The sequence below is a fragment of the Drosophila mojavensis genome, unplaced genomic scaffold, assembly GCF_018153725.1.
Source record: "Drosophila mojavensis isolate 15081-1352.22 unplaced genomic scaffold, ASM1815372v1 contig_136, whole genome shotgun sequence".
Taxonomy (NCBI): Eukaryota; Metazoa; Arthropoda; class Insecta; order Diptera; family Drosophilidae; genus Drosophila; species Drosophila mojavensis.
This window is the reverse complement of record NW_025318667.1, coordinates 4,502,012-4,523,393: the sequence shown is the minus strand read 5'-3', so window position 1 is coordinate 4,523,393 and position 21,382 is coordinate 4,502,012. Positions and strand designations below refer to the sequence as shown.

General features: G+C 44.1%; 2 protein-coding genes across 2 annotated transcripts in view; one reads left to right on the top strand and one right to left on the bottom strand.

Annotated features, from left to right (window-relative positions):
- Positions 1–4,538: 4,538 nt before the first annotated feature.
- LOC6585879 (high affinity cGMP-specific 3',5'-cyclic phosphodiesterase 9A) overlaps positions 4,539–21,382 on the bottom strand; it is a 60,379-nt gene continuing 43,535 nt past the window's right edge. Inside the window, exons 3-8 of the mRNA XM_032733089.2 lie at positions 17,575–17,726; positions 17,395–17,502; positions 8,137–8,263; positions 7,769–8,064; positions 7,276–7,711; positions 4,539–6,508 (exon numbers count right to left, since the gene is read on the bottom strand). Coding sequence (XP_032588980.1) covers positions 5,132–6,508; positions 7,276–7,711; positions 7,769–8,064; positions 8,137–8,263; positions 17,395–17,502; positions 17,575–17,726 — 2,496 coding nt within the window. The 3' untranslated portion in view covers positions 4,539–5,131. The remainder of the gene's footprint in view (positions 6,509–7,275; positions 7,712–7,768; positions 8,065–8,136; positions 8,264–17,394; positions 17,503–17,574; positions 17,727–21,382) is intronic.
- On the top strand, positions 10,502–12,591 carry LOC6585881 (neprilysin-4). Its single transcript, XM_002011469.4, has one exon. The coding sequence runs from the start codon at positions 10,533–10,535 to the stop codon at positions 12,522–12,524; it is 1,992 nt and encodes a 663-aa protein (XP_002011505.4). The 5' UTR covers positions 10,502–10,532; the 3' UTR covers positions 12,525–12,591.

The window sequence follows — 21,382 nt, the reverse complement described above, 5'->3', positions numbered from 1 at the left end:
TATACGATATAAAATATGTAAGATATACAGTATACGATATATGATATACGATATACAATATATCATATACATAAACCGCACAATATACGGTATACGATATATAATATAACATATACAGTATACGATACATGATATATGATAAACAATATATCATATACGGTGTACACCATACAATATATCATGTACTATGAACCATAAGATATACGATATACGGCATAATGATATACATTATATCATATACGCTAACGTTATAGGCCTTACGATACCTGATACACCATATACGATATAAAATATACGATATACGTCCGCCAGTGTCTCGGGCTTGAGCTAGCTGTGCTGTAAATAGTGGACAGGTAGTTGTGGTTCATAGTGTTCGATTTCATTGCCGTCCTTCGTTTCGTAGGTAACATTTAACTATTTTGTTGATATATTTTAAATATTCATTTGCTTTCGTTTTAACCGTACAATTATTGGGAAACGAGTAATACGTATTATCTAGTATGCAGTTATGTGTGTATATGTGTGAGGCATGCTGCTAGTATATTCAGTAAATATTTTGTTCAAAGTGTTTCTTCATTCAGAGAGTGTGTTCTAGTTGTAGTTATATTTGTTGTTGCTGTTGTTGTTTGGTCCAAATTGCTAAGCCTTTTCAGATCTTAACTATGTACGATCCAGCAACATGAATTGAAATTTCATTTCTCTAACTTTACTTTGAGTCGCTTTAGTTTTTGAACTTTGTTGGGCTTGAACTTTTATAGTTTGTAACTTGAGTCAGTGGTTTGGGGGTGCGTGGGGGCGTTGGGGCGTGACTGTGGCGTGTGGGTTTTTCATTAATTGACTGCCAAAATAGTTGACTAAAATTTACATCGATAAGCATATTTCTCAGAGTCTAGGCTAATTAAATTATGCTTAAAATTTCTTTTATCTCAATTTTTTTTTTTGTTTCTTTTCTAATTTTTTATACATTTTGTAAAACACCTAGAATTTTTTGTTTTCTTTTTTTTTTGTTATATATATATATATATATATATATATTTATAGTTTTATTTTTTAATTCTTTAGTTTTTAGTTTTAGCATTAGCTTTAAGTTTTTTTTTTTTTTTTTTTTTTTTTTTTTTTTTTTGTTGGAAAGGATTTTGTAAATTCAAGTATTTAGTCTTTATGTTTTTCATCATTAAACAAGGGAAGTTGTGTGACGTTTTCGTTTTGTTTTTGGGTTTTATTTTAAATACAACACAAATACACATAACATTGTCACCAATACATACAGCTATATATATATATATATGTGTGTGTGTTTGCTTGTTTGAGTATGTAAGCGACATCAGATACTGCTTAATATCGTCTAACACTAACTCAACTCTATAAAGTTACTCAAGATTCCATCTAGTATACATATACATATATATGTATGTATATTTGTATGTGTGTTAGTTTAGTTAGAATTCTAGTCTAACTACCAAAAAAAAGGTATGTATATATATATGTGTATATAAATCTATAGACATCGACATCGAGCAAACTTGTTTTCATTATTTTTGATGTTGTTGTCATTCGATTTAACAAACATTTATTTTAGTTTTTAACTGACAACAATTACAACAACAAGAACAACACGGACGATACTTAGCTACAAGAAAAAAAAAAAAAAACAACATTTAAAACAAACAATAACTAATTTTCTATTACAATTAGTTTAAAACAAATACAACACACACACATAATATATACAAATATGTATGTATATATATCGATATAAATACATTTATATATATTTTAAGTTTTCTGATTATTTTGCATTATTTGCTAGACACTTAAAAATCTTTGTAAACTCTTAAATCTATGCCATTTGGCCTGAAAAAATAGTTTGAAAAAGAAAAAAAAAAGATTCGGAAAATTTATAGTTTAGCAGTTGACATTTACACTTATTGTATATATATATATGTGCGTATGTGTGTGTGTGTATGTTATTGTTTGCCAAGTACCAGCTCGGCTTCATTGACGCTCTGCTTATAGTAAGCTTTGCAGGGGCTTTGCTCAGGCAGCGCTTAAAAGTAGGCAACGTTTTCCATTTGCTGCATTCACTTGTTCCTTATGTGTAAGTGTGCGCGTGTGTGTGTGTGTGTTTGTTAGACTTAGCATACATTACATACAGAGATTTACATTGATACACATAGTTTGCTTCATTTATATATAACATATTTTCATTGGACTTGAATTTTTTTTTAACAATTGTTAAGTGAGTAAAGATCGGAATTCTTTACGTTTCTCTTCAGTTGCAGTTTCGAGGTTTTTTTTATCTTTTCTCTCAAATACTTTAACATCCTGCTTAGGATATGTTGTCATATAGGTATTTATCAATAGTTGTTTTTAAGTTCTCAATTATATTTAACTTCTTTTATTCTTCTCCATTAATTTAAAATATTCTGTTGTGTAGCTTTTGTTATCGAGCGTCATTGCCATTGAAATTTTAAAGTCTTGACTGGGATGATAAAAAAAAAAAAAATAAATAAATAAAAGCAAGAGAAAATGAATAGTAAAAAAAAAAAAAAATTAAATATATGATATATAAACGAAAAGAATTTATTTATATCTATCTGGCATAAAATGGAATATTTTATTCCTAATCGATTTCTTGCGATGTTTTCGATTTATGTATATGAAGAAGTTGTAGTAAATATATTCAATATGCTGAAATTCATTTTAGCTTCCCATAAATAGTTAAATAAATAAATAAGTTAAAACGCATAAAATATATTGAAATAGAGATTCGATTTTTATCGATATTCAGCTTAAAGAAGACCTCAAACTATGTAAAATATATTAAAATTTAAGCAGCTTAAGCTCACCAATTATTTCCTAAAGCAATATCGATTTGTATGAAATATGTGGAATATTTAAAAAAAATCTGGCTTATCGTAATTGATGGAATATTCCCGGAATAAATCCGATATATATCGATATGCACATTTCTCATCAAATGTAACCAAATTTATATGGTGCCCAATCCAGTGTCAATATACGAGTAGATTCATAAAATATGGCTCTAAATTAAGCTATATTACACAAATATCGAGAAACTATCGACAACGCAATGGTTTTTCACCTCTTCAACTTTTCAGATATCAACTGGAGGTGCGCCTAATTGAAACTGCTCGCATTGGCTAGCCTGTGCTTAAAATGCATACGGATAAAAAGCAGCTGTGATCCGCAGAGATTGTGGCACATAAGTGTACGCATGCTTGGGGCATGCCACTGCACTGGTTGCAGCTCAGTTTGCCGTTGCATGCCACAAGCAGCCGTGGCAGCTGCCCACTCAGCACTCAATTCAAGCATTTCGAAATGAGATGCAACTGCAGCTGCAACGAGGAGGCTGCTAAATCTCGGTGTACGAATGTGCGAATGTGTGTGCGTGGCATGCAACTTGTGGCACTCTGATTGCATCGGATGCAACCGCATTCGCATTGGCATTCGCATCGCGTATGCGAAATGCAAAATTTTTGTTTTGTGTAATTAAACGGGAACACATTTCGCATGCAGCCAATCGGGCCATGATATGCAACAGCCTGTGCCCAGCCGCCGGCTATAGCAACATGGCCAACACACACACACACCCCCTACACAAGTCTCGCTGCATCAATTCGTTTTCCTAATCACTTTTTCACAATGTCCAATCGCAGTGCAATTGGCATTGACACATCGAGGCCAAGATAAGAATTCAGGCGCGAAATGAAATAAATAAAATACTCAAAGCGTTTCAATTAAAATAATATATAATAATAATAATAATAATAATAATAATAATAATAATAATAATATATAATATAATAATATTATTACAATCAATTAATTAATTGTATTTAATATATTGTCAAGTAAATAATTAATAGACAAAATAAAAGACGAACAGATTTGCATACAAAGTATTAAAATTAAAAAAAAAAAGACTTAAAAAAAATGTGTTATCGATAAACGTTTGCCCGCTAATAATAAATGAATATCGATATATTTTTCGATATTTGCAGATTGTGAGTATGCTATTAATGCACAATTATCAACTATTTCTGTTTGGCATCGATATGTATTATCGATAAGCTATTGCATGTGACTGACAAATGAACATCGATATGTTATCAAGACTGTCAGTATGTGAGTGTGTTGTAAATGCATGATAGTCGACTGCATATGAGTTTGATCGATATGTTAGCGCATGTCTGTAATTTTTAAATCATCATCGATATATTATCGAAAGCGTAAGTATGTGAACGCAATAATTTTTAATCGATACTATCGACAATAAATGCAATTGGACTATGTTATCGACAAACATGTGTTGTTTATCGATTAATTGCAATGAATGGTAATTATGGATGTGTGACTATCGATATTAATTATGGCTATGCCTAAGCGATAAACGACTGCTGTCTTGTTATCGAAAGTGTGCTACTGAGAAATGCTTATTGATAAATCACTTAACACTTCGTTTGTGCTATCAATGAATGATCGATAAATGCTTATTGGTATTGTTATTGAGTCTAAATGTGGTTTTTGGATAAACAATCAGCGATTGACAAACGTTTATCGCTCAACTTAAAACAATAAATTAAAATTTATATGTGCGTGTTGTTACTGTTGTTGTACGGTTTCGATAGACAACTATCGACTATCGATGAACGATATCAATGGCAATGTCAATGCATGTGTGTGTGTGTGTGTGTGTGTGTGTGTATTTATGGATGCGTGTGTACATGTCCGTGACACAATTGTTGCTATATTTGGCATCGACTCCTTACACATTCTCCGGCTCGGGCAGCTTGCGCTCACAGCAATGGCAGACGAGCGCATTGAGCCGCTGGCCAATGGCTGACCAAACGGTCATAGTCATCGATGAGACCTCACAGCTGGAGGTGTCCTGATGGAGAGCATCGGACTCACTGCTGCCATCCACGTCGTCGCTGTCGTTGATGATGGCCTCCTCCTCTTCGTCATGCTCCAGTTGCTGCTGGTGCAGCAGCCGTTGGCGGCGCTCCTCCGGCTGTGGCTCCTCCTCCGTGCTGACCGTGTGAAATGCCGCCTGATTGCAGAGCGAATTGTTTGTATTTGTGTTAGTCGTATCGGAGCTCCCCTGTTGTCAAATCTTTGGCACCGGCTCCGATGAGGAGCCGCTGGCCAAGCCCATCTCACAGCTGATGCTCGGCGGCAATTTGATTGCACCGCCAGCAGCAGTTGTGCCACTGCCACCACTGGCACCACTGCCGCCGCCCTCCTCAGCGCTGCCGATCCGAATACGTATGCCCGACAGCTCGCCAATGCCCATGCCCGTGCCCATGCCGCCGCTGCTGCTGTGCAGCGTGTTGTTGCTGTTGTTGTGCTCGTCGTGCCGCGACGACGACTTGCGACTGCTGCTGTCCCCGGAGCTGTAGCGTGTCGCCGCATGCCGGCTGCAGGGCACATCCAAGCTGTAGGCGCGATGCCGGCCCATGCCACCCGCAGCCTGGCCAACAGCAGCCAATGGGCCGCCCGGCGTGGGGCTATTCGAAATGTTGCAATAGGTGCCGGTCGACTGCGTTGCTTTCGACTCGGCGTTCGGCTCGCCGGCGTTGTTGCTGCTGCTGCCTGTTGCATTGTTGTTACCGCCACCGCCGCCGCCGCCGCTGTTGCTGCCACGCACGGGGCAAGGACTGCTGCGTGTGCTGCCAAAGCGTTTGTTGCCCTTGTCAAAGCTGAAGCTGAAGTAGTCGGAGAACTGACGCAAACGCGACTTCCAAGAGGAGCTGCTGCTGCTGCTGGGCTGCTGCTGCTGTTGCTGGTGTAGTTGCTGCTGCTGCTGGTGCTGGTGGTGGTGGTGGTGCTGGTGGTGATGATGGTGCTGCTGCTGCACGGTAACAACAGTTGCTGTCGCAGCACTGCTGCTGCGCGCACTGCCATTGCTGGCCAAGGTTTGGGTCAGCGTTGGCGATATGTTGCCATTGGTGGTGCTGGCAGCAACAGTTGCTGCCGCTGCTACATCTGTTGCTGGCAATTTGTCTGACTCGCGCAGCGACGACAACATTTGACTGTGCACAGTTTGCGAAGCTCCTCCAGCTCCTGCTGCTGCTCCTGCTCCCGCTTGACCGCTGCTGCTGCTGCTGGTGTTCATATTGAGGTCGCCCCCCTGAGCCGCGGCCGCCGCTGCCGTTGCCTCGAGACTGCCACGATTGGGTCGTCCGTAGAAGACATTGCTGTCCGAGATGACCTGGGGCAGGCCATCGGACAACCGGCGATTGTTCGTGCTGTACTGATCGAGGCTGACCGCACGATTGCTGCCAAAGTGACACCGATTGCTGTGATAGCCGTGAATGTTGCCGTACGAGTTGCGTATGCGCTGGCCTCCGCCGCTGCTGCACAGCTCGCCAATCATCGAGGGCCGCTTCTCGCGCGACGATTTCCGTGAGGTGGAGTGCGACGATTTGCTGCGATTGCTGCAGCCCTCCGTGTCCACCTTGAACTTGGATGTCTTCTCAGCCACCTTGCATTGGAGGAGCATTGAAAAGATGGGCATTGCATTTGTTAATTAGGTTTCGATAATTTCTGTCATGGCGGTTCTAATACTAGTTCACATTAGGGTTGTCGAACATTTGTCTACCTGTCCATTTTTTCCGCACGTATCTGTGCTGTCCTTCTGTCCGACTATCTAGCCGGCCCCCTATCCGCCTTTCCCTTCGCTCCTCTGTCTGGCCTTATGATTATTTGTCCGTCACTCTGTCCTTCTGTTCTGTATGTCCGTTCGTATGTCTGTCTGTATGTCCGTATGCCCATCTCTCGGTCCATCTGTTCGTCCTTTCATCCGTCCATCTGTACGTCCGTAAATTCATCCCTCTATATGTCCATCCGTCCGTTGCCCGTCTGTCCGTCCGTTCGTCTGTCATCTGTCTCTCTATATGTTCGTCTGTCCGTCCGTCTGTCGGTCCGTCTGTCGTCCGTCCGTTCAACTGTCCGTCCGTAAATTCAACTAACCGTCCAATCTCTCTATATGTCCGTCCGTTCATTGCCCGTCTGTCTGTCCGTCTGTCGGTTTGTTCATCTGTCCGTCCGTATATTCAGCTGACCGTCCAATCTCTCTGTCCATTGTCCGTCTGTTCATTTGTCCGCCCATCTCTCCATTTCTTCAGTAGTCAATTCGTCTGCCCATCTCCCAGTATGCCCCTCAGTCTGTCAGTCCGTTTGTCTGTTCGTCCGTCCGTCTGTCCATTGATTGCACCCAATTTTAAATCTTTTACTTGTCATTGAACTTACATCCACCTCGGTGGCTGTCTCCGAATCGCCGCTTTCGCTGCCCTCGGGCAGATCGTGGAGCTCAGCGGCCATGCCGCCTGGCTCATCCACGGAGGTGCGCGACGCCGACTTCTGTGAGGGTATGCTGCGACGTGATTTGACACTTATGGCGGAGCCAGAGCGCGGCATTTGAGGTGAGCCGCTGCCACCGCCACCGCCACCGCCGCCGCCAGTGCCAGCTCCAGTTCCAGCAGCTCCAGATCCCCCACCTCCGGCTCCAGATCCAGCATTTGAGCCCTTATTATTGTCCAACAATTGCTTGTCGGCCGCATTGTGCCCGGGCGTGCTGGCCATGGCTGCGTTCGAGTCCATGTTGCCGCTGTTGCTGTCCGATGTGGCCGAGGCATTGCTGTCGGCCACCGATTTGCGGGTCTTGGTCTGTGCATCGTTCAGGCGCCTGTGAAAATTGTCGAGCTTGAAATGCGTATCCTTTCAGCATGGCTCGACAACTCACCTGTAGTACTCGAGGGCTATGCGCACGGGTATAATGATGAGCTCTGTGAGCTCGGGCACCAGTTCGCCGAGCGCCTCGAAGAGCGGCAATAGCACAAGTCCAATGAAGCGCACCTGTGAGCCGGGCTTGCTGACCTTGTCGGGATCCATGAACGGTGTCACCGGCAGCCCCTCCGACTTCTCGGCGGCGCTCTGGGCGAAAAACTCCTGCAGCAGACGATCCAGCCACGGCTCAGCCACATCCATGGGCCGTGCCTCATTCGAGATGTCGGCCACCTTGATGAGTATCATGCACAGCTGGCAACAGAGATCGTAAATTAATATACTCTACTGTCTCTGCATATCTGTCCAGTGAGCTCCTTCACTTACCAGATTGATGTGTGCACGATTGTTGTAGTCGAAGACGGGCGTAATCTCAATGAACTGCGTTAGTATCTCATTGTGACGCGCCATGTCGGTGGCCAGAATGCAGCGAATGATGCCCTCGCGTATGGTACTGCAAGAGAAGTAGAGAGAAAATATAGAGAAACGACTTCGATAAGGTTCGAAACTAGAGTAAAATGCGAACAAAAGCGCTTTAAGTCTGCGCTCCAACCAATTGTACGAGATGCGGGGCGTATACGTAATATTTGTTGGGTGCACATTGCGTATACGCCATGTTCGGTGTGTTGTTTACCCGCTGCTTATCTACCCCAGCCCCCTCCCCTCCAACCGATTTGCCCCATTCTATTTCACTATTTCACTATTTTTCTGCTTTTTCTTTTTTGGCTCACGTGCGACTTGAGACTTGAGCTGAGCGCTGCTAACCGGAAAAAAGCGAAAAATATATATTTTGACATTCAGAGCAAACAGCGAGGGGAAGGCAACCAAACGCGACGCAAGTGGGCAAGAGAGGGCGAGCGAAAGTGTGAGAGGGGCAGAGAGAATAGTTGCAGGCTAAGCAGCATGCGGCGCGTAAATATTAAATTGCATTTCGTTTATTTTTATTTCAAAGAAAATGAAAAATGTGCAAAAGTCGCGTCATATACGAGCGGAAAATTGAATTTTGTCGTGTCAAGTGGCATTGACGTTGTGCACAGACAAACAGCTAGTCAGTCACCAGCTGCAGCGTGTGTGTATATGTGTGTGTGTGTGTGTTTGTGTGTGTGGCACTTGAGTTTACTGCATTCGAAACTTCAACACCTGCCACGTCTCAACGGCAAATAGAGCGAAGCGAGTTTTATGCACTTGACTTAATGCCAGAGCCAGAGCCAGAGCCAGAGACAAGCAACGGTTTTACCTTCTTCTTTTCTTCCTTTGCTTCGCCTGCTGCTCATCGTGTCTTGTCATTTAGTCGAGATTTCTTTTGCGAAATTCCCCGAATAATTATTGTTGGCGTTTCGAGAATGGAAAAGAAATCGAGCTTGAGCTGCCAATTTAAGCAGCTTGAGTAGATAAATCCAAGGTGAGTTTAATATGAATTTATCTTACTCGTAATAAGCATTACTTATCTTGTCAATCAGCGACTCACTGAATCATTCAAGCGTTTATTATATCAGCTTATTATTATTAGTTAGTCTGACAGCGAGTGAGTCGAGCAGTAAAGCCGTCAATCAATCTTTAGATTTAGTATTTATTATAAATCAATAGATTATTATGGCACATATTTTCAGTTGGCTTCTCAATCATTAAGCAAATATGTCAATCAGTCAATCGATATAAGTAAAATACTGAGTAAATTAAGAGTCAGTCTAGTATAAATTTCGCCCTGAATACTTATCCAGTAAATTGGAGAATTAACAATTAATTAAGTGTATCATTCAACTAATCTATCAATCATTTCATCCGTCAGTCAACTAATAAATCTTAGCATCAATCAGAAAGCTAGCAAACGAGCCAATCATCTTATTCTTCAGTAAGTGACGCCGTCAGTCACTAAGCAAGTCTGTCAATCGCCTTATTCAATCACTCAATCAATCAGTAACAGCAGTCAAATAGTCTGATAATCAAAAATCGAATATCAATGATTAAGTCAACTAGTCAATCAATTTAAATATTGTATATAAAGTTAGCGCGTCAATCATTTAGCCATTTAGCCATGCCAATCGTTTGATTTTCTCAGTGCATGAATTATTACATTACGGAATAAGTCAGCTCGTCTATTCCAGAACGAATCAGACAATATATGAGTAAGACCATCAATCAAACCATCCATCATTCGGCTTCAGCACAATCAGTGAATCATTCATAACATAACTTAGTTACTCAGTCAATCACTGTCAATTATTGAGGCAAGTCATTGATTGATGACTTGTTTGCTCTTTGACTATAGTACAGTCAGTCAGTTGCAATCAATCACTACATTACTCCCTAAATTAGTGTGTCAATTAGAGTATCAGCACATTATTGTATAAGTGCATCAATCTTGCTGCAGGTCGATCAATCACTAGCATTATGCCATGTTGATTGGTTAATCAATCATTAGCTAACCCAAATTATTCAAGTATTTAGCTAACTGAAATGAACTGAATAAGACTAGGATTTCCTCGCCATCTTCTCAGTGGGTAACTTTGGTGCCCGCCCTCGCCTGTTGTCTGTCGGCGCATCAGCACTCGCTAACCCAATCGCCAATGATTTGGCATTGCGCAAAGCGCTCTCAATGTCAGAGCTTATCAGCGACGGCTTATCAGCTGTTTAGCTATTTGGCTGCTTAGCTGGCAGCCAAGCAGCTTCGATGCCGAGCTGAGCTGAAATGCCGATCAGTCCGGTTCTAAGAGAAAGTCGGAATGGCAACGCTCAACAATTGTCAATTGGCGTGGCTGCTGTCGCTGCTGCTGCTCCTCCTCCTCCTCCTCGTTGGCCAGAGCTGGGGCCGCGCCACTGTCCACTGTGACCTGTCGGAGGCAGTGGATGCCATGGATGTCAGCAAGCCGCCGTGCGAGAATTTCCACGAGCACGCCTGCGGCAATTGGCATGCGCCGTACGGGCAGCGATCGCTGGGCGCTCACGATATGCGCTCGAAGCTGCGGGCCATGAACAAGCAGCTGCTGGTGCGGCACTTCGAGCTGAATGGTGAGCAGGACACGTCTACGGATCAACTGGCCTCGTTCTACGGCAGCTGCATGAACGGCCGGCAGTCGGTGCACGTCTATATGGATGCAGTGCAGCAGCTGCTGCCGGATTGGCCGCTGCTCAACAATGCGAGCAGCTTCGATTGGCCGCGCGGCAATGCGGCGGTGCGACGCTTCGGCGCCCAGGGCCTGTGGCGTCTCTCGGTGCAGCCCAACTGGCAGGCGGCCGAGCAGCGCGTCTTCTACCTGCTGCCGCCCAGCTTCGAGCTGCTGGGCACGAGCGAGCAGAGCGAGTTTCTCTACCAGCGCTATCTCAAGTACTTGCTGCTGGAGCTGGGGCTGCGAGTGCGGCGTGCTGCCAGCCTGGCCGAGCAGCTGGTCGGCTTCGAGCGGCAGCTGCGCGCGCTGCTGCCGCCATCGACTCAGACGCTCGTGCTGCACGCGCCGCAAACGCTGCAGGAGCTGGCCGCACAGCTGCCGCAGCTCCAGCTGCTGGACTACTTCCAAATGCTGCTGGGCGAGCATTATACGACTCAGCTGCTGCTGGTCGCCGACTCCAACTACTTGCAGCGCCTGCAGGAGCTGCTGCAGCGCGCCGATCCCTGGATCCTGTCCAGTTGGCTGCTGTTGCAGCTGCCGGCGCACTTCGAGCTGCATCTGCACGAGGACGCATCGCTGGCCTCCCAGCGTGACCATTGCCTGCAGCAGCTGAATCAGCTGATGCCGCAGCAGCTCTCGCAGCTGCAGCTGCGCCTTCTGCACGGCAGCGATGCGGCAGCCGCAGCGTTCCTCAATCGCACGCAGCTGCAGCTGCAGCAGCTGTTCGACACGATCAAGGCACAGTTTGAGCGCCTGCTGAATGCCACGCCCATCTTCGAGCAGGACGCCGCGACGCAGACATTGGCGCTGCAGAAGCTGCGCGCGATGCGGCTCCTGCTGTCGCCGCCGCTGTCGCTGCCGCAGCAGTTGGGCGAGGCGCCACAGCGTGTGCTGCAGTCGCGCAGCTACGACTCGAATCTGTTGCACTTGTCGCGCGCCCAGTCGGAGGCCGAGTTCCAGCTGGGCCTGCAGTGCCTGCAGCTGCCCTGCGAGTCGGCCATCAGCTGGACGGGCCACTCGGTCGGACCCCTGGACGTCAATGTCTACTACAGGCTGAAGTTGAATGCCATCGAGCTGCCGCTGGGCCTGTTGCGGCCCCCATTGTTGCCCCACTGTGCGGCGGCCGGGCGGGCGGAGGCGGCTGCTCAGCTGATGGGCGGCCTGGGCTACATGATCGGACACGAGCTCATCCACGGCTTCGACTACGACGGCATCAACTACGATGCAGCCGGACGTGTGGCTGGCGGCCAGTGGCCGGCCCGGGCCATCATCAGATTCGGTCTGCGCGCGGGCTGCTATTTGGGGGCACGCTACAGCAATGCCACGCTGACCATCAACGAGAATATTGCGGACAGCGAGGGACTGCGATTGGCCTACGAGGCGTATCGCATGCAGCAGCCGGCCAATGCGACGATGCGACCGTTTTTCGTCGCTTTTGCCCAGAATTGGTGCGGACAGGCGGTGGCGCCATCTAGCGGCGCCCTTCAGCATGCATCGCACCGGGAACGTGTCAACAATGTGCTGGGCAACTTCCCAGAGTTCGCTGAGGCCTTCGACTGCAAGGCAGGCAGCCCGATGCATCCGCCGGAGAAGTGCCGCATCTGGTAGCCGGATAAATCATTGCTTTACGTCTGTTTTTCAGGGTATATCCGAGAGTAAAGCTTTCCAATATGAATACCCTCGACTATCTCATTCGACTGATGTGGAATTTTTTAAAGTGTGGAAATGTTAGGTGGATAGTGAATAGTAGATAGTAGATAGTAGATAGTAGATAGTAGATAGTAAATAGTAGATAGATAGTAGATAGTAGATAGTAGATAGTGGATAACAGATAGTAGATAGTAGATAGTAGATAGTAAATAGTAGATAGATAGTAGATAGTAGATAGTAGATAGTGGATAATAGATAGTAGATAGTGGATAACAGATAGTAGATAGTAGATAGTAAATAGTAGATAGTAGATAGTAGATAGTAGATAGTAGATAGTAGATAGTAGATAGTAGATAGTAGATAGTAGATAGTAAATAGTGGATAACAGATAGTAGATAGTGGATAACAGATAGTAGATAGTAGATAGTAGATAGTAGATAGTGGATAACAGATAGTAGATAGTAGATAGTAGATAGTAGATAGTAGATAGTAGATAGCAGGTAGTAGATAGTAGATCGTAGATAGTAGATAGTATATAGTGGATAACAGATAGTAGATAGTGGATAACAGATAGTAGATAGTAGATAGTAGATAGTAGATAGTAGATAGTAGATACCAGGTAGTAGATAGTAGATAGTAGATAGTAGATAGTAGATACCAGGTAGTAGATAGTAGATAGTAGATAGTAGATAGTAGATAGTAGATAGTAGATAGTAGATAGCAGGTAGTAGATAGTAGATAGTAGATAGTAAGCAGAATATAGTAGATAGTAGATAGTAAGTGGAAGATGTTATGATAGTAGATAATCATCAGTCGTTCCGGATGCCCTCAAAAGTATTTCCAACGAAGAGGAATGTGAGATGATTCCCAGTTGATTATTACTTGTGGCAACATGGTAATACACACCCACGACGCAGACAGAGTGAGATAGATAGAGATGGAGCGAGAGAGAGGATGGACCATAGAGTGCGAGGGAGAGGGGAGAGTGCATAAACAATATATGATGTTGACTGCAGGCATGTTTATGCACGGTTAGACAGCGTACAAATAGGCAAAGAGTATCATGTGGCATCGCTCGGCAACTTCTTGGCACTCCCGGCTCCTGCTGCTCCTGCTGCTGCTGCTGCTCCGACTGCTGCAGCTGGTGCATAGAATTTCCAAGGCCACTTTTTGTTTGTGTGTGTGTGTGCAAGTTTTGCCATTAGAAACTCCCAAATGTATGCATCAGTTTATGCACGCAAACTTGGCAGCAAAACATCGTGAAGGCGCCCAACGCCGGGACTTTCGAACGTGCCAAACTCTGAGTGCGGTTCGCCAGTGAAGCAAAAGGCGTTGGAGCTGCAGCAGCAGGAGCAGCAGGAGAAGCAGCAGCAGTAGCAGGAGGAGCAGCAGGAGCAGGAGGAGCAAGAGTAGCAGGCAGAGCAGCTTTCATCCTTCGCAGTTTCTGATGACGATAATGCTTATGGTAATGCTAATGCCAATCTTAATGATAATTCGGCTGCTAATGATGATGGTGGGCATGCCCAGGCCCATGCCACTCCTCGAGGGTCGTGCCACAAGTTTGAAATTCCAATTTGTTAATTAGTATTTGTTGAGACGTGAATGTTAGCAATGAATTTGTGCAACATTTCCATGTGTTTGATATGGGTTTTTCTTGAAAACTCTTGGAATATCAAGGCTGGGACCTGTGGTTAGGTTGCGTCTGAAGGGACAACAATTACTATTGATTGAATCTACCGAAAACGTTCAATTGAGTTGAAAATTTGTATATAAAGAGGAAGCGACGATCCCTTATTGATAGGCAAGAATATATTTGTACTATTCTATAGATTATATATTTTCAATAAGAAAGATGCAGAAGTGCTGCTAAGGCTAGCTCAACTGTTTTCAGTATACAAGCAATGAAAGTGTAAGTAGGATGAAGGATAGGACTGAAAGGATGAAAGGACTGGTAGGGATTTCTTTTCGATAACTATACTTCAGCAGCTGCTTAAGTTATCGATAACATGACGTCGCTAGGTTTCTAGATGATCGAATGCATGAAAATAATTCGAAAGAGTTGTCTGAAATTTGGACTAGGTAAATTCGAGTGAGGTCGGTCTCCAAACAGTTCCGTGAGCCCTTAAGGCTCCTTCAGCAGGAGCAAGCTCTTTAGGATCTTAGGCCAGTTGCTAGGTGATCCATCTATGACTGTAGCAAGCAGCATTGAAGCCTCTCTGAGGTGCTTTAGCCGGAATAGTGCGTACATAATCCTTTCAGCATATCTGATGCAATATGCCATATGCCAAGGGTAAGACAAGAGATTCGACTTTATCGATGGCTTCAGTTGCCATTCCACTGCCATTTTAGCTACTTTGGATGCCACCCTCGCAGCAGCCAACACCCGTTCGCAATTCAGCATAAAAAACATTTCCGCTTGCAGCCAACTAATCCGGCTAATTAATGTTTGCAGCATTTTGTAATATATATGCGCTGCAATGAGTGCAGAAAGTGCACACAACACAAGAATTAAGCCAATTAATCAGAAGCCAAAAGCCACGCGGCAGGGCCGCGGAGCCTGTGGAGGCGGCGATGGACCCGCTGGATGGTCCAGTGCGCTCCTTCGAGGGTATAATAAGCTTAAAGTAGCCAGAGCCGAGGGTCAGCCAGCTAATTGGTATGAGCAATAGTTTATAGTACCATTAAATGCAGCAGAGGCAGCAGCAGCAGGAGAAGAAAACATCATAATGTCTGGCATTTGCATTAAAATTTGTATGCTCTGAAGCATGAGCTGTTGCTTGGAATGCAGCTAAAGCAGAGCTTCCACATAATATTTCCCGTTATTGTGTAATTCACGGAATTTGTTGTCATCCCATGAATGCATCAATTTGCATCACAATGGCACGCCATGGAGTATCTAATTAGAATTCATGCTGGCATTAGGCTGCAGACCTAGAATTCAGCTATTGTCCAATCAAGAATTATCGACAGTCCACACGGGGGGCGGGAACGACGACTCTACCTATGTGAGTGTGTGTGTGATATGATTTGTGTGTTGTGCGCGCATTTGGATTGAATTGAAAGCGAGAAATGCGATATTTTTACGCACTTCCATTGGCAGCCATCATCGCTGATAGATTGAATGCAATTTGGAATTTGGAATTCGGAATTGGGAATTTGAAATTTGGAATTTGAGGATTGCAGCTAGCATCAAGCCTGGAATCATGCATTGTTCGTAATTGTTATAGGGAGTCATGTAAAAGGGAAACTGGAGTTAAATTCCTAATTGCATTGAGTCTAAAGGCAGCTGACTGATTGATTGCCATAATCGAGTAAAAAGAAAATTGAGAAAGGGAAGGACGAAACAGAAGGCCGAAGAGTTAGAGAGAGAGAGAGAGGAAGAGGGGGAAGGAATGAGAGATGCAGGAAAGAAGAGAAGCTTTGTCAGGGGATGGCAAATTAAGATAGAGAGGTGTCAAAGAAAATACTGTAGAAAATATTGCAATGGGAAATAAGACAGAGAGAAGGAGAGAGAGAGAAAGGGAGAGAATAAGATTGAGATAAGGAAAGTGACTCAGGGCGAGTGAATGTCTGAGAGAGAGAGAGAGAGAGAGAGAGGCATAGAGAGGGAAAGAGATAAAGAGAAAGAGACAGTGAGAGTGAGAGTGAGAGTGAGAGTGAGAGTGAGAGTGAGAGAAAGAGTGAGAAGGGGGAAAGAGAGAACGAAGGGGGGGGAGAGATAGAGAGCAAGGGAGTGTTTAATAAAAAGGAGGAGAGAAAAGGGGAGATATACAATAAGAGAGAGCAATCGAGCGAATATAAAGAGATAGCAAATAGAGAGACATAGAGAGAAGGCGTTGTAAACAAAGGAATATGTAGAGCTTACCCTAACGTTAAATACACAAGATCTATAGCTGAATAAATTCCGAAAGCATATTTTATTACAGCTTAAAATTGTCCGGCAAAAGATGAGAAGCAACAGGATAAAAATTATTTTCCTGCTGCAGTCGTATTTTATTTATTTCATATCTTCTTTGTGGCACGATATTCGCATTGAAAGGCCACAGAATCAGAATCAGAAACCGAATCAGATTCAGTGTCCGAATCCGAATTAAATTGAGTTTACGCAAAAATGCTTCAATCATAATGCGCGTATTTCTTTTATAAGTATTTTCAAAAAGCAGCTTAACTGCAATTTGTGAGCATTAAATCGGTTTGCCATTGCCCCTAGCAGAGCACCTGCCCAGCCTGTCCCAAGCGCCCCAACGGGCCCAACGGGCTCCACCTGCTCCGCCTTTGTCGGCTGCGTGCCCGTTCGCTGTGTCGTCGTGTGCCAAAAGGGTGTCGCATACAATTGCATAGAATGCAATAAGCTGAAGCAGCGACAACGACAAAGACGACAGGGACTGTCAGCGAGAGAGACAGAGAGAGAGAGAGAGAGAGAGAGAGAGAGAGAGAGAGATATATATATATATATAGAGAGAGGGAGTGAGAAAGAGAGCCATGGAGTTAACTGCTTCAGCTGAGCTGAGCAGCAAATCGATAAGCCTGCCAGGTGGCAGCTGTTGCAGCTGTTGGCCATGTTGTCCATGTTGGCCATGTTGTCCGCGCCGTCCGCACCGTCCGCACCGACCACTCCGTCCGTGTTGGGTGTTAATTAGGGCAACGGCAAACGGTGCCGACGTTTAATGCAACATCATTTTGTACGTGCCGCGCATAAAATGGACTCAAGCAAAGTTGGCAATTAAATTGCTGGCTGCCAGCTCGCATTTGATCCAATCCCCATTGCCCAATGCCCTCAGCCCTCAGCCCTCAGCCCTACGCCAACTGCCCTGGCTGTAATACTCACTTGAATGTGTCACGGCTAAAGTTCTTGAATATATTGCACTCGGGATGCTCCAGCAAACGGAATGCAATCGAACAATGATGATTCTCCAGCGGCGAGATATCGTTGTATCTATAAGCAAGTAGGAAAAAAATGGTATATATAACTATAACTATATCTATATCCATATAGGTAGTGCCTTACCTGAGTGCCAGTTCGGTGCGTGCATTGATCTGATAGATGTTGTTGTAGCCAGGATGATCGAGATCGTGGCAAATGCAGGATACGAGCAATATGAGGCATTCCAGATCGCCCAGACGAGTCAGTAAATTCGCTTGGCGTGTAATCGCATACATCTGCAAGGATATGCAAGAAATTTGAATTCATTACTCAATTGTAAATACCCTGTAAGTGCATAGATTAAGTACTGTATCTCTGTTGAAAACTTTGAAGCTTAGGGTATGCTTTCGTTTAGATTACCCTTTAGCGAGCACTTATCTGTTTAATTATACCCTGAACCCAGTTTCAATGGGAAATCAGGGTATAATGTTTTAGTCTAGTTTCTTAAGCTTAAGCCAGGAATAGAGTGCGTTCAATCAATCATAATCAATCAATCACAATAGTCTATCAATGTTATCTCATCAGTATTGGATCCGCCTCAGGCTGCTGGAGTACTTGATCTTAATATCAACTCAAACTGTTACAACTTGTACCATTAAACTCCTCAGACCCTAATCAATCAATCAGTCACTCAATCAATCACATGCTAAACGCATTTCTTCAATCACATTTCATTTGATATATTTGTTGATCAACCTAAATATGTTTTAAGGAGAGCATTTAAGGGGTATCTCATTAATCAGGCTGAGCACTGAATGCTGCTGTCAACTGACATTAGTGAGACCATCAATCAATCATATATTTGTATATAGTACATTTGCAGTTCAGCTACCCCTTTGCTTACTTTCAAAGGGTATCTTTTGTGTCACCCTGTCAACTGCAGTTGGGCACGCTTTTCATTTTTCTAACTATTTCTCACTTGCTCCCAGTCTCTGTCCATCACTCACCCTCTCCCTCGCTCTGTGTTGGTCTTTAACACCCATTCTCCATCTTGGATTGTCTCTCAATTTGGCTAATTAAAGAAAGCGGCGCTGCTGGCCCGGCCTCGCTTGTGGGTCGGCGAGTGCAACTGGTTGGCTGGCAGCGCGCGCACTTTTAATGTTGCAAACTATTAAGCCAAATCGCATTTGATGCTTAAACTTGGCCAGCAGCCTTAGCGGCAGCCGTTGGCAGTGCTAACGGTATAGGTATTGGTGGTATTGGTAAAGGTAGAGCTGAAAGCCAACTTAATTTGTCCGCTGCAAACGGCTGCGAAACCTTTGCAATTACTAGCAGCTACTAGAGCAGCACTCAGGAGCAGACGCCTCGCCTCCTGCTGGGCGACAGGGTGATAGGGCCAGGGGCAGTGGGCGTCTGGGCGTGTGGGCGGGCGGTAGGTGAGTAGAGGTTGTGGTGGAGAGCTGGTTAGATGGTTGGTTAAGAGACCCTTAAGGAATTTCAACAGCGTTCAATTTAAGCTTTTTGAAATACAAAAGCAGCGTAAAGTTTGCTTTGCTCAACAAAGTTGGACTTGGCAATTGAGGGGTCGCGGAAACTAGTATTGGATAGATACATATATATATATATATATATATATATATATATATATATATACATTTAGATCTGGTGCTTGAGGGCTCGCTTAAGTTTTGCTGTTGCACAAGTTTTCGGTCGTCGTCGTCGCTGCGTTTACTTTGGCATTAAGCAGCGCTGTGTGAATGCAAAATCTTTGTCGGGGCGTGACAAAGCGCAGCTGGGAGTGTTTGGTGGTTGGATGGAGGGAGGCAGGCGTCTCCTATTGCTGCTATAAATTTATGCAAATGCAAATGCTGTTTGCATTTCGAATTTCGCAAGTTTATCTAAATTCATTGTCAGCAAACAGACGCAACGACCATGTGGAAAGTGTCAGCTCAACCCACAAAAGCCCATCACCCATCACCCGCCGCCATAAGCTCAGCCCCAGCACCAGCCCCAAGCCCAGACCGCCACAATGCTCGACAGGCATTCACAACACTCGCAAAAGTTTTGCAGCGTCAACACCCCGAGGAAATCAACTACAACTTGCAACTGCCAACTGGCAACTGGCAACTGGCAAACTGCACTTTGTTAATGAAAAGCTGAGCTGATGCGTCGCTCATTTGGTAACGGGCATAAAAAAAAAAATAAAAAAACAACGAAAAACGTGAAAAAGAAAAACACTTTGTAATAATGGGTGTGCGTTTGTGTGTGTGTGTGCTGCTCTCCAAACGCCAACTGGGCCCATTGTCAGCTCAATAGCTCAGTCAGACATTTATTGGTTTTACCCTGTAATTCATGCCTAGGTTAGCACCAGAAGGGTATATCCAGTAGCAGCACTGCTTAGAAGGCAATACCCTGTCGAGTATGGAAGGGTAGTTTCTATCGAACAGCAATGTCAGGCAATGGAGAGGAGGGCGAGATCTGCATTGTGCCCTAAATTAGTAGGGTATCTGCGACCCGTGACTGTAACCTGTCAAATAGCAAAAGGACATCTCCATAGTGGCTCAGCTCATTCGACAATAGCTCAAGAATGCGCCAGACTCCTGCCTCAAACTTGTTTTTCATCATAATTTTCCGAGCTTCGCATTTTCCATTTGAAACGCAAAAGTCAAAACAAACTCATTGCTAACAAATACATATAAGATTCACGTGCTATTCACATTGGGAATAGTCGCGAGGGTCGAAACAGCCGAATGTACAATGTTTCCGCCTATGAGCACCGCCTTCGAGAGCTTGATTAATCCTTACGGCCCTACACTTGTGGTAGGTATGGACTACTTATATATCGGACCTGGATATCGAAAGATATTTAGCTCTATAGTTGTCAGATTATACTGAGAGAGAGAGAGAGATAGAGAGATAGAGAGATAGAGAGAGGGAGAGGGAGAGAGAGAAAGAAAGGGAGATAGATTTCTACAAGCATAACAATATAACATATGTAACAAGTAATCGAATCATTCCATTCAAAATTCATTTGCTAAATGAGCCCCTACAGGGTATCATGTGAGTCAAGCATATGTACTTGAATTTATTATTTTGTTTTGCATACGATTTTTTTTTCTGTATTCGTGCATTGTTGTTGTCTATGACAGGAAGGCAAAAGCGAAAGCCGCTTAACGGCTGTTTGTGTCCTGTCCGTAGAGACGGAGCGGCAGAGAGAGAGATAAATGTATATAGTGAGTCAGAGAGCGAGAGAGAAGGAGAAGTCGTTGGAGGCGAGGAAATTACATGGACCATACATACATGAGTGCCTATGCAAATGGACGCCCATTGAATTGTAAAATACAGACGAACGCATATGCAGACGCGTCTAGCGGCCATTTTGTAGTTTAGCCAGCGAGGGCTGCCCCACAAGTTAAGCCATTGAGGCCGCACAGCGTAGATCAAGGAGTTTTCGATTAAGTGCCATATGCCGAGAGGACTCACAAAAACCGCCTATGCAATGTATTTGTATGCATCATGAGCAGATTGTAGTTCAATAAAAGCTAGGGTATTGCACTACATTGGGTATATTGGCTAGGCAATGGCTGGTATATTGAAATGTTCAATTAGAGAGCCTAGCTTAGAGAGTAACTTGTGGTTTATAAGTGCCGATGACTTGCAGCAGTTGCTGAGTGCCTAGATTATTGGGTTGTCGAATATTTTAAAAATATCGTACCGATGATATTTTATGTTTTGAAACATATCAATATGATATTTGATATGCAACTTTAAAAATACCGATATATCAAAATGTTTAGATTTTTAATAACTGTTTTCCCACAATAAATTTATCATCCGTGCCAAAAAAAAAACAAGAATAATAAAAATAAGTATATTTTGTTTATATGACAAAGACCGCTTAACTCCAGTATTCGGTACTCAAAACAATCATAGTCTTTGTTTTTTCATATGC

Excerpts from the sequence above, each read along its gene's own strand:
- LOC6585881 (XM_002011469.4), top strand. The coding sequence starts at position 10,533 with ATGGCAACGCTCAACAATTGTCAATTGGCGTGGCTGCTGTCGCTGCTG.